The sequence below is a fragment of the Onychostoma macrolepis genome, chromosome 07 (genome assembly GCF_012432095.1).
Source record: "Onychostoma macrolepis isolate SWU-2019 chromosome 07, ASM1243209v1, whole genome shotgun sequence".
Lineage (NCBI taxonomy): Eukaryota > Metazoa > Chordata > Actinopteri > Cypriniformes > Cyprinidae > Onychostoma > Onychostoma macrolepis.
This window is the reverse complement of record NC_081161.1, coordinates 26,862,222-26,874,891: the sequence shown is the minus strand read 5'-3', so window position 1 is coordinate 26,874,891 and position 12,670 is coordinate 26,862,222. Positions and strand designations below refer to the sequence as shown.

General features: G+C 41.0%; 1 protein-coding gene across 7 annotated transcripts in view; it reads left to right on the top strand.

Moving 5' to 3' along the window:
- Positions 1 to 12,386, top strand: part of chd9 (chromodomain helicase DNA binding protein 9) — a 77,294-nt gene extending 64,908 nt beyond the window's left edge. For 6 of the 7 annotated variants that reach the window (XM_058780653.1, XM_058780651.1, XM_058780657.1 and 3 more), the window contains 15 exons: positions 237 to 340; positions 428 to 545; positions 675 to 732; positions 1,230 to 1,278; positions 1,395 to 1,650; positions 2,353 to 2,558; positions 2,676 to 3,551; positions 4,700 to 4,860; positions 5,075 to 5,305; positions 6,274 to 6,451; positions 7,826 to 7,965; positions 8,089 to 8,310; positions 8,428 to 8,565; positions 8,657 to 8,761; positions 9,467 to 12,386. In XM_058780653.1, coding sequence (XP_058636636.1) covers positions 237 to 340; positions 428 to 545; positions 675 to 732; positions 1,230 to 1,278; positions 1,395 to 1,650; positions 2,353 to 2,558; positions 2,676 to 3,551; positions 4,700 to 4,860; positions 5,075 to 5,305; positions 6,274 to 6,451; positions 7,826 to 7,965; positions 8,089 to 8,310; positions 8,428 to 8,565; positions 8,657 to 8,761; positions 9,467 to 10,348 — 3,724 coding nt within the window. In that variant the 3' untranslated portion in view covers positions 10,349 to 12,386. The remainder of the gene's footprint in view (positions 1 to 236; positions 341 to 427; positions 546 to 674; positions 733 to 1,229; positions 1,279 to 1,394; positions 1,651 to 2,352; positions 2,559 to 2,675; positions 3,552 to 4,699; positions 4,861 to 5,074; positions 5,306 to 6,273; positions 6,452 to 7,825; positions 7,966 to 8,088; positions 8,311 to 8,427; positions 8,566 to 8,656; positions 8,762 to 9,466) is intronic. The other variant, XM_058780654.1, reaches the window with a different exon arrangement.
- Positions 12,387 to 12,670: the final 284 nt, after the last annotated feature.

Here is a 12,670-nt window from a genome sequence, read left to right as displayed (position 1 = left end):
AGCCAGTTTGTTTAGTAAAAGAGGAACATTAAAGCGCCATCTGCTGTTCTGCTGAGGAAACTTCAGGAACGTAAACATGTAATATCAATACCTGTATTTAAAGGAATAGTTCACCAAAAAAAAAATCAGCAAATGACAATATCAGACTTAAATCTAAACCTGAAATAACCTCAGAATAAGATGTATAGCATGTTACCGCTAGAAATGGCTGGAATGTTTGTTTTGCTGTCTCGCAGTGAGATAGAGATCTGGGTTCCTGAGCCGGATCATTCAGAGATGCCTGCGCTGTGGTGGGACATGCTCTCGGACAAATGTCTGCTGTTAGGAGTCTTTAAGCACGGTGAGTCTGATCAGCTCTGTTGCGCTCAAGGCTTTCTGTGTGGGTAGGTTTACACTTTTATCTAATGGTTGTTTGTATGTGTTGTAGGTTATGAGAAGTACAACACTATTCGTGCAGATCCAGCACTGTGTTTCTTAGAAAGGGTTGGGCGGCCAGACGAGAAGGCCATCGCTGCTGAACAGAGAGGAAATGACATTATGGATGGGTAAGAGACACAAACATGTGCTCCACTCAAACAGATAGAGGAAGTCTTTTATCAGTTTCTGCCTGCAGTAACTCTCTGAGGTGTTTGTAACGGTGTTTGTTTGTGTGTTTGTGTTATCTGTGTGTGCAGAGATGTGGACGACCCTGAGTATAAGCCTGCTCCAGCTTTGCTGAAGGATGATATGGAGGTATGCAAGTGGAGAAGAGAGAACTGGGCCTGATAAGAATGTTACACACGCAAGCTCAAAGAATATCAATTAGAGTGGCTTCAGGGTTGGGCAAATTTTAGAATTGGTTGCCTTTTCAATACATGAGTTGGAATTTAAATTGAATAGGCCACAGCCTATAGTATGTTCAGTTGGAATGACACAAAGAGGAATGTAGTTTCAATAAACAGTCAACACATTTTGTGACTAAATAGCTGACAATTTGTTCCCTGATATGTAGAATACTTTGAATACACACATACATAGTATTTTACAGTATTCCCAGTATTTATAGTAATTTATAAATCAACTGCAGGAACTTGCATTTAATTTTCAATATAAATGTATGTAAAATACATATAATATTCCTGGAAATACCTTATAAATACTGTTACAAACATTTACAACAGTTTCCTGTGTGCTACCTCGATTCAAATTTAGTTCAAATTCTATGACTTAACATGTGCTCTTACCTTTAGGATGATGCTTCTTCCCCAGGAGACCTGGTCATCACGGATACAGGCGGAGGTATTGACAAACTATAGTGTTTTATAGTGTTTCTCATTCCTTTTTTTAAATAAACACTTTTGAGTTAATATTAAGTTATTGTTAGTCTTTAGCAGTGTGTTTGTGTGTTGGTGCAGAAGGAGGGTCTGTATTAGATTGTGGTGGTGGTGGGACTTTGGGTGCTGGATCAGGGATGTACTGGCCCTCAACCTCCGCACTGACGGCCCGACTGCGACGTCTGATCACTGCTTCTCAGCGCTTCACCAAGAGCAGACAGATACTTCAGATTCATCAGACACAGCAGGCCATGACCCCTGCCCTCTACCCTCTGCCCCCCACGATCAGTGACACACTCAATCCCAAAATTGCTGCCAAGATTGAAAGACAACAACGGTAAGAGACTTTAGTTAACGCCAGCTGTAAAGGCTGTGATACACTACACTAACCTTTGCCCTTCGATTTGAAGTGTGGAGGAGTCAGTGCTAGTCAATGCATGAAATCAGAGCCAGTCTGTAGATTTTTGGCCGTTGGAGTTGATGGATATCACAGAAAATCATGTGGTGAATGATGGTTACAGTATCTCATTTTTTTAGGCTTTAGACTATGTTTGATATTTTGAGCGGATTTTAGAACACGCCTTTGATGCCCAGTTTTCTCTGTAACCATTTAAAAAGTCTGCAAGTGTAAAATTCCTAGTGTTATTGTTTTAGTAATGTAGGGTATTCCAGCTTTAATTCAACTTAAGAATGCACAAGTATGTTTTTCTGCTTTAAAAAAAATAAATGAATAGCCCTTGACAATTGATGTAAACAAACATGAGATGTGGCCTAGAAAAAGCTGTTTTGCAGCTCTGCACATGATCAGCCGTTCAACGGTGTTAATAAACAGAAACATTGAATCCACTACTTGGATTTAAGACGAGAAGGAGGCAAATATAAACCACAGAATTATTAGGTGTAGCTTTAAGAAACTTTTATAAAATGAATAATTCAATCAATCATTTGTATGATTGCGGTTCACTTTTTTTGTCTAGAAGTTCTTTGTGTGGGTCAGTAACTTTGTTTATGAATTAATCTTTTTTCCATTTCTTAATAGGTGGACACGGAGAGAGGAGGCGGATTTCTATCGTGTGGTTTCAACATTTGGGGTAGTGTTTGATCCAGATTTGGGCTGCTTTGACTGGACCAAGTTCAGAGCCATGGCTCGACTGCACAAGAAAACTGACGAGAGTCTACACAAGTACCTGTGTGCCTTTATTGCCATGTGCAGGAGGGTCTGCCGCTTGCCCGCTATAGAGGGAGGTCAGTGCCACAAATATCTATCGATGCACAACATATGCTCAATTTGGTTTTCCGCCAGTCTTCCAATACATTATCTTGTACTCATTCATCGTCAGTTTTTGTCTGCTCTCCCCTCAGATATGATGGACTCTTCTCTTGCTATACAACCAATCACAGAGGAGCGTGCCTCCCGTACCTTATACAGAGTGGAGCTGCTGCGGAAGATAAGAGAACAGGTGTTGCGTCACCCGCAGCTTTATGAGCGTCTCGCACTGTGCCAGCCAGGACCGGATCTTCCAGTGTGGTGGGAAACAGGATCCCACGATCGGGATCTTCTGCTTGGGGCGGCCAAACATGGAGTCAGCCGAACAGACTACCATATCCTCCGTGACCCAGAGCTCTGCTTTATGGTGGCACAGAGAAACTACAGCCAGAACAAGGGAACTGCAGCACAAGTCCAAGCCCAGAATCAGACGCCTTCACTGGGACAGTGTCACATCCCAACCCCCCTCCAACATATTCAGGCTAAAGAGGCTTCTGCTTCACCGCTCCCAAGCCAAACTGAACTGAAGGAAGAGCCGCTGTCAGAGAGAGAGGAAGAGAGTGGAGAGCAAAATCCCAAGATGGAGACACCCTCTATCAGACCACCCACACCTTCAGGAGTGGATGAGAAAGATGACATACACAAAGTGGGAGAGAACGAGAGCCGGATGGTGGCGGCTAGAACAAAACCGCTCACGCCGAACTCAGTAACTCGAAAACAGAAGAAGCTGAGTAAACGGAGCCGCAGAGAAGCCAGGAGGGGGTCGGGATCCGACTCAGACTCGGATGGCTCCTCATCCAGCTCTTCGTCAAGTTCTTCATCAAGATCTTCTTCCTCATCCTCATCTTCATCACGGTCTGGATCCAGTTCCTCGTCTTCATCTTCCTCCTGTTCTTCAGGTTCTTCGTCTTCATCATCATCGTCATCCTCGTCTTCAGAAGACAGTGACAGCGAGGAGGTACCAAAGAAAGGTGAGTAGTTATCTGATTAACTTAAATAGTAAGTTGTCGCCTTTCTACAATAACTTAACAGTAAGAGGTTTAATTTTTTTAATAGAAATTATTTTGATTAAAAATGACAGTAAAGAGATTTATAGTGTTCTTAAAGATTTCAGTTTCAAGTAAATGCTGTTCTTTTGAGTTTTCTATTCATCAGCTATTTAGAAGCACAACTGTTTTCAACAATAACTGTAACAAGAAATGTTTCTTGAGCACCAAATCAGCATATTTGATTGATCTCTGAAGGATCATGTGACACTGAAGACTGGAGTAATGGCTGCTGAAAATTCAGCTTTGCATCACAGGAATAAATAATTTGAGTTGTAATATCATTTTTACTGTATTTTTGATCAAAGAAATGCAAACTTGGTGAGCCCTTCTTTCAAAAACATTCAAAATCTTACCAACCCCAAACTTTTGAATGATAGTGTATTTTGAACGGTATACAGTATATGGTAATGTTTATGGTTTTTTCGTATGACTGCATGTGTGTGGCAGTGCAAAAGTGATTTTAAATGATTTTCCTTGGGTAGAAGGCAGACCCAGTAACAGCATTCAGGTGTCCATTCACTTGACTCACTAATGCATTAATCAGTTATGAGGGTCATGAGTTTTAAAGCATGCCCAGAGACTATTTTAAGAGAGAGAAATGCTTCATTCAATATGTATATCTTCAGTGTGGTTTAAAATGGGAAACAGCTTGTGTAGTGGATACGGCAGTCTGCAGCCTATATACTGTATACTGCCTGCTATTTCTTAAAAATATGTGAAGCTTTTAACATGCTACAAAGTTGCGATATATCCTCGTTCTATTACGTTTACATTCAGCGAGAGGCATTTTGTTGTCATCTCAGAAATAAATAGTTGTTTGAATCCAGTTTTATGTAAAAAATGTCCTGTCTGTCAGTCTAGTCAAATGAGTCAAGAAAAGAGAAAAGAGATTGATATTGCTTCTGGTTCATTCATCACACTGGAAATGGAAGGTCAAGTTGAGCGTTAAGTACATTTTGACAAATGTAGTAGGTTGTCTGAGTTTTGAAGTTTTGTAAAACGTGAAATGGATAATGTTTAAAGTGTGTTTGATCAGTATAACACTGTTGCCTCTGTCTCTATTCCGGTAGCTTCAGCAGTGCCTGGTGTTAAAGGCTTTGACGAAGACAGCTTTGCCTCTCTCAACACTACACAAGATGACATGCAGGACAGTCATGTGACCAACGGTGTCTCTAACCCTCCACACCCTTTCCAGGGAGGTTATATGCTTGCTGCCTCCTACTGGCCAAAGGTGAGCAGCCCAGGCCAACATCCCTTTCTGGTCTGACTTTGTCAGTGTATCTTAGTTGTGGCTCTGTCACTGTAAGAGCAGTGTTTCATTCATTAAAAAGTTTGGAATATTTGGAATATGGTTTTTCTCTGCCCCACCACAATCATAACGTTCCACCTTAAAGTACAGTACTTGCTTGTAATGTCCTTGCATTAATATTGTCCACACATTGCAGGACCGTGTCATGATAAACCGGTTGGACAGTATATGTCAGGCAGTGTTGAAGGGGAAATGGCCAGGGGTTCGTCGTGCATACGAAGGCAATGCAGTGACTTCTTTCTATACCACCAAACTGCTGGACAACACAACCACGCTCACAGAAGACCCTTCAGCCTCCCCTCAGGGTTCAAAGGTGAAGAAGCATGTTGCAGACAGAGAAAAGGAGTTCTCAGTCAAAATCAATGACGTATGTTATTTTACGTTCTCCCCCACAAATGCCGATCTGCAGTGTCATTGCAGCGCTTGGCATGTTTTGTTTGTTTTTATTGTTTGGTCTTCCCCCTTTTCCTCCAGTATTTGTTTGTTTCTTTCTTTCTTTCTTTCTTTCTTCCTTTCATTTGATTTTGCTTTGAAAATTTTGCAGCTTCAGTTTAATTTTTAAGTTTACATTCTCAGCGTTTTTGCTTTCTATATCTGTCTGGAGACCAACGGTGTATTCCTGTGACTCTTGCTGGGATCGAATCAAATCTTCTACACTGAAGTTGCAACATTCGCACATTTAAACTAAACCCAGTGCACAAAATCAGTCTTGGCCTCTGTCCTTTGCTTTAAAGGTGAAGTGTGTAATAATATTATATTAATTATTATACTTTATTTAAATATTTATATATACTTTATTTTAATATTTTACAATGTTACTGTTTTACTGAATTTTTGACCAAATAAATTTCTGTGTGGGTGAGCATTAGAGACATGTAGACATTTCTATTTTTGATAAACAAGTAGTCCTGGTTGAAATATTTCTTATTAGCTAAGCTAATGTTGCTAATATCCGACTGGTCGGGATGCTCAAACACACAGAGCAATGTTTTGATAAAACCAACTTGTGAGAATCAACCTGTGTTCAACTTATTTTTTGCATATTAAACTGAGAATGGAAAAAGAATTTGTGCACCAAAAAAAATTACACACATCAGCTTTAAGCCCTATGACTTCACTGTGTTTCTGTGTTACCTCAACCCACTGGAGGCGATTTGCTTAACAGTTATTTTCTGTATAAAACCTGATACCATTTATGAACCTCTTGTGTTTCTGTATGTAAAAACTGTTCTCATAGTTCTTCACTGGTCTCAAACCAGTATCATAGGCTTCATAGGGACCTACCCCTATTAACAATGTGTCTTTAACCTCTGACCCTTGGCCTGTGTCCTGCAGCAAGAGGGCAGCCTCAAACTGACCTTCCAGAAGCAAGGTTTGCCTCTGAAGCGCCCCCTGGAGGGTGAGGAGGGACCTCTTGCCCAGCAGCAGTACTTAGCCCGGCTCCAAGAGTTACAGAACGCATCTGATACCAGCCTTGCAGACTACACCAAAACACAGAACAGCTATCCACAAGGTAATGTTCAAGCATATTTGTGAACCTGGACCACAAAACCAGTCATAAGTAGCATGGGTATATCTGTAGCAATAGCCAAAAATACATTGTATGGGTCAAAATTATCAATTTTTCTTTTAAGTCAGAAATCATTTGGATATTAAAGGGTTACTCCAACCCAAAATGAAATTTTGGTCATTAATCACTTACCCCCATGTCGTTCCAAACCCGTAAAAGCTTTGTTCATCTTCGGAACACAATTTAAGACATTTTAGATGAAAACCGGGAGGCTTGTGACTGTCCCGTTGACTGCCAAGTAATTACCACTGTCAAGGTCCAGAAAAGTATGAAAAGCATCGTCAGGATAGTCCATCTGCTATCAGTGGTTCAATCTGAATTTTATGATGCAACGAGAATACTTTTTGTATGCAAAGAAAATAAAAATAATTTTTCAACAATTCTCGTCTCCTCTCTCTCTTCGCGTCACCGTAGTGCCATTTTGGATATTATCCACTGAATGCAAACTGAGTACGCTCTTCTGTGTCAGCCGCAACACAACAATACGTATTCTACGTGTATTTACGCTTTGATTTGAATGAAAATAGCATATCCTTGTGTTGCGGCTGATACAGAAGAGCGTGCACAGTTTGCATTCAGTGGATAATATCCAAAATGGTGACGTGGAGAGACACAGAGGACACGAATTGTTGAAAAGAAATTTCTTTGCATACAAAAAGTATTCTCGTCGCATCATAAAATTCAGATTGAACCACTGATAGCAGATGGACTATCCTGACGATGCTTTTCATACTTTTCTGGACCTTGACAGTGGTAATTACTTGGCAGTCAACGGGACAGTCACAAGCCTCCCGGTTTTCATCTAAAATGTCTTAAATTGTGTTCCAAAGACGAACAAAGCTTTTACGGGTTTGGAACGACATGGGGGTAAGTGATTAATGACCAAATTTTCATTTTGGGGTGGAGTAACCCTTTAAGTAAAGATCATGTTCCATGACGATATTTTTTAATTTTCTTACCGTAAATATATCAAAACTTAATTTTTGATTAGTAATATGCATTGCTAAGGACTTCATTTTGACAACTTTAAAGGCGATTTTTTTTTTTGCACCCTCAGATTCCAGATTTTCAAAGAGTTGTATCTCAGCCCAAATATTGTCCTATCCTAACAAACCATACATCAATGGAAAGATTTCAGAAAAGCATTCTGATGATATATAAATCTCAATTTAAAAAAATTAACCCTTATGACTGGTTTTGTGGTCCGGGGCAAATATGTTCAACCAGATATCTACTTTAGCCACCAACCACACTGCACTTTATGCAATATACAGTACTGGACGAAACTAAAACTGCATGTTCATTGTGTTATTGCAGTACTGCCAGAGCAAATGCGTCTGAATGGAGTTATGGATGGACAGCCCGTAATAAAGAAGAGGAGAGGACGGCGGAAGAATGTGGAGGGGATGGACCTGCTGTTCATGAACAGAAACAGGCCTCCTATGATGGCAGAGCAGGTTTGACTTGCCTATGACCTGTTTTTTTTTTTGTTTTTTACTTTTCATTTTATATTCAGAAATCTAGAAAGTTGGCATGCTCCAGTATCAATAAGGCGAATGCATGATGACCTATATTTGCAGACTCCTGCTGGCTGGAGTAGCAGTGTCGCCAGTACATCCGCTCCCCCTGGGTTGAGCACACCTCAGGGGCTCAGCACCCTTGACACGGAAACCCGCGTTCCCGTCATCAGCCTCAAAGATGGGACGCGACTAGCCGGAGAGGACGCTCCAAAACGGAAAGATCTTGACCAGTGGCTAAAAGAGCACCCAGGCTTCGTGGCAGATGTGGGAGCCTTTATTCCCGTAAATAGCAGATTTTTGATTAATCTCTGGATTTAAAAAACAAACAAACAAGTTTTTGTTTCAGATGGCTGTCTGTAAAAATATGCATGTAAGTTTCTAATCATACCTCTATTGCAGACCGCAAACAAGCTGCAGTTTCAAGATGGCAGACCAAAACAGAAGAGACATCGCTGCAGAAACCCAAACAAAATTGACATCAACAGCCTGACTGGAGAAGAGCGAGTACAGATCATCAACAGGCGAAATGCTCGCAAGGTGAGTATGTGATGGTAATAGATTTTATGGACAGATTTTTATTTTTATTTTACTGATACTGAGTGTTGTTTGTAATACTTCTTTGTTCCAGATTGGTGGTGCATTTGCTCCTCCTCTGAAAGATTTAAGTCGGTTCCTGCAGGAAAATCCAGAGTATGGTGTCCCACCAGAGTGGGCTGACGTTGTTAAACAGTCTGTGAGTAAAAAAAAAAAAGAAACATTATTCATTCCAAATTTAGCGCATTAACAAAAATTAGAGGTGCTGCACTATACCGACATGATGATAACCATAGTATTTAAAAAAATAATAATAATAATGTGTTAGTACTATACATTTGATAATATTGTAAACAATCCAGCACTGTGTAATGCTGGCTACCACCTATCAGAAAGAAGACAACTGCACACATTGTGTAGCTACTGCTGCCACACAAAATCATGTTGAAGGAGACATTCTATCCACACCCATAAAAGTGAGCTTGCCAGTGTGGGAGTTTTTGGATTTCATAAAAAAGAAGTGTTAGACACCCCAGTCTGCTGGAAGTGCCAATCAACAGTACATTCTTTTTGCACGGTTATGGTTACAACCTCTCTGTCCGCCTCCATACACTCGTATTTTGAGTGATTCATTGTCCAAAAAAGAGAAAGCACAAAATGAACAAAGTTCAAGATGAATTCCACTGATAGTAATAATAGCTAGCAATAGTTAGTATAGTTAGTTAACAATAATAGTGTTATTGTGAATTCTTTTGGCCACAATAATTGTGTAATGAAATTGATATGATTCAAATATGATTCTAATTTTACCATAACCTGAAGGAAACCATAAAACCTCATGTATTAACAAAAATGTTATGGATGTTTTTTCCTACTTGTATAACAGATGTGTTTGTGTTTCCAGGGTTACCTTCCTGAAAGTATGTTTGACCGTATCCTGACCGGCCCCATCGTTCCTGAAGAAGTGAGCCGGCGAGGACGACGTCCCAAAAACGCTTTGGCTAAAGCAGCCACCGTGGCCAGTGCCAGTGCCAACGCCGCCCTGGGGCTCAACCCGCTCCTAACCAACGGCCTCCTCGCCGGGCTGGACCTGCCTAGTCTTCAAGCTCTTCAGCACAACCTCCAGAGCCTCCAGTCTCTCCAACTCACCACCGGCCTCATGGGACTGCCTCAAGACCCCACCAACATGGCCACCATGTTTCCGATGATGCTGTCCGGAATGACCGGGCTGCCGAACCTCCTCGGGATGAGCGGTATCCTCGGAAAACAGGAAGCGGCGGGTGTGACTTTGACGAGCGACGAGGATGGGAAAAAGAAGAGCGGTAGAGAGTCCGCCACACCCAAGGTGTCGGTTGAGACTTTGAGTCCGGATGGCAAAGTTGAAAGGACAGAGGGTCAAAGCTCCAAAGCCACCTCCTCGACAGCCGCCAACTCAAATCAAACAAGTGCTTCTGCTTCAGGCCACCCACTGGCCCTCAACCCCCTTCTCCTCTCTAGTATGCTCTACCCAGGGATGCTTCTTACGCCAGGCCTTAACCTGCCTGTGGCCAACCAGCCGCAAGCTGCAAACACTCAGCCAACCCCACCACTGCAACCTGCTGCCTCCGAAGCCACGGCGCAGCTGCCCGGCCGTTCTGAGGACAAAGACAGCGATGAGGGGGAGGAGCCTGACGAAAAGAAGGATACCAGTGGTCCAGAGGGCTCAGTGAAGGCGGAGTCATCCTCCTCCGAGTCTGACAGCTCCTCCTCGTCATCCGAGGATTCCGATTCCAGCGACGAAGACTGAGTCTTTATACATGTATAAATAAATATTATATATTTATATACATCTCTTAGAAATGTATACATATAAACACATATAGGAATTATCCTGCATTTACTACATCATGTTTTTTGTTTCCATGTAAATATAATAACTAAAGTGTTGTGTAATGAAGAGGAAAAAATGGAAAACGGAGATCCTAGAGAAACTGAAATGAGATTTCAGTGTTTGTTTAGGTACAATGTCATTTCGAAGAGACGTTTTGCATGTCGAAAAACAAAAACAAAAACAAAAAAACTTTGTGAAATTGTATTACACCATGATGTACAATTGCAACAGACAAGAAGCAAAAACTAAAAGGCATTATTGTTATAGCTATGTCGGGATTTAATTTTATTAAAGAGATGAGGACACTGTTGCTCATTGCAGAGCTGTATAATTAATATATTTTGTTTTGGGAGAAAGAACACATCGACTGTTTGGGTTTCATTTGTAAATACTTGAGCAGGATCCTGAACACATAGACTTCACAGAGCATACCTACAGATCCACAGCAATAACACACAGGCAGCTTATGAATGTCACTGAAGCTGTAGAGACCCTGCGTTCGTTCGTCTGTTCGTTCATTCATTCATTCATCCATTCATCCATCACACAAGTTCTAGTTCATTCACTTCTCTTGTGATTTGTGCATCTGTTTATTGGCCCGGACTCTCTGCCTCCCTCCTGTCCAAGGTCTGTTCTTTCTTTACTTTTTCTTTCTTTCTTTCAAATTCTATTCATACAGCTATTTTACCCAAAGATTTGAGTTTTGTACATGGGAACATGTTATCCATCTTGCCAACATGCTGTACAGTGACATCCACAGTGAACCATACATTCTTTAAGGGACACATTCCTCACAAAGCCCCAAATTAATGTGCGTGCATATGTTTGCAACAAACATAACCGGTCAGTTTCAGACCACTTCCTTCACATCCATATATTCATGTTTCTTTTAGCGTTCAGACAGCACTGTGTGTATGTGTGAGTGATGTTCTGTGCATATGAACACTGTTGCCTCAATTTGCATGAAAATCTATGTGTCCAAGGTCCTGTCGGCCTCATGTGCAAACCCCCTTGTGATAAACAGCAGTGCACATATGCTCTCTTTTCCACAGACTGCTACAGTATTGTCATATTAGCTCATCGCATTTGTAATCCATGTGAGAGTATTGAGAGGAATTCAAGTATTTGCAGTAGTATTTCAGTTACTCTATCAGTGCAGATGAATTGATAGTATGGTTGTTAAAAGTTACAAAGGTCAAAAATCACACGTTCCTTTAGTCTGTCAAAATGCAGATCCACATAGTCGCCTCGCTGCTGTTAGATGTAAATGACTGATCTAGAAGTGTCCTTATGCCATACTTCAGTGTCTGTCCCTCATAATACGATTCGTCGCAATCCAGCACCTCGGCCAACACGATGAACCTCATTGGCGTTTTGAATCAGGACGTGTATGTGCTTCGTTTTCTGTTACGTGTGCTGATGTGCTTGTTCTAGACTGTTAGGCTCATTCGATTCACGCGAGTCTCTGCTGCGTCACGTTTGTTCATATTCAGGTTTGGCTACTGAAGTTTTCCATTTGTGATGCAAATTTCTTCGGGATGCACTGCACAATGCAACTCTTTGCCTGTCTCACTAGTGAACACAAGTTATATTAATGGGTCTTTCCAAGCATGTTTGATTTCATTCATCATGGTTTCACACAGATGCCCTCTCTCTAATCTCTCTCAGTGTAACTTTGCCTCGTTAGATGTTCTGAATGCCGTCTCCTCTCCACTGTGGCATCAGATCTTCCTCTTTCCGGTTAGTTCGTGCTGAGCCACGCACTTTGAAACTGTGTACAGGTATTGCTGCTTTCCACTTCTTCCCAAAACCGCACATGAAACCTATCTAGTTCCTCTTTTTAGGACATCCGCAGAGTTAGCATCTCATTTAACTGAGTGATGTTCTGAGAAGAATTGCAGCTTTGACTGAGAATTGGACATTTATGTTGACTTTCCTTTTTTTTTTTTTTTTTACATCATATGTACATTAATATTTTGGTTGTATTTCACATTGCGTTATGAACCGCTGGACTACTGACCAGAATCAGGGCAAGACTTGCCATTGTGGCACAAAGACAATGACATCCACCATGCAACAGCAAATGAAATAGAAATACACTACTGCAAATAAACGTTTGTTTTCAATTGTGTAAATGATTGAATTGACAGACAAGACTCATTTGTTTTCATGGCTTATTTTGTTTCATATTTTTAATATTTTGAAATTAAAGCCCCCTCTCTTTTTTTTTTTTTTTTT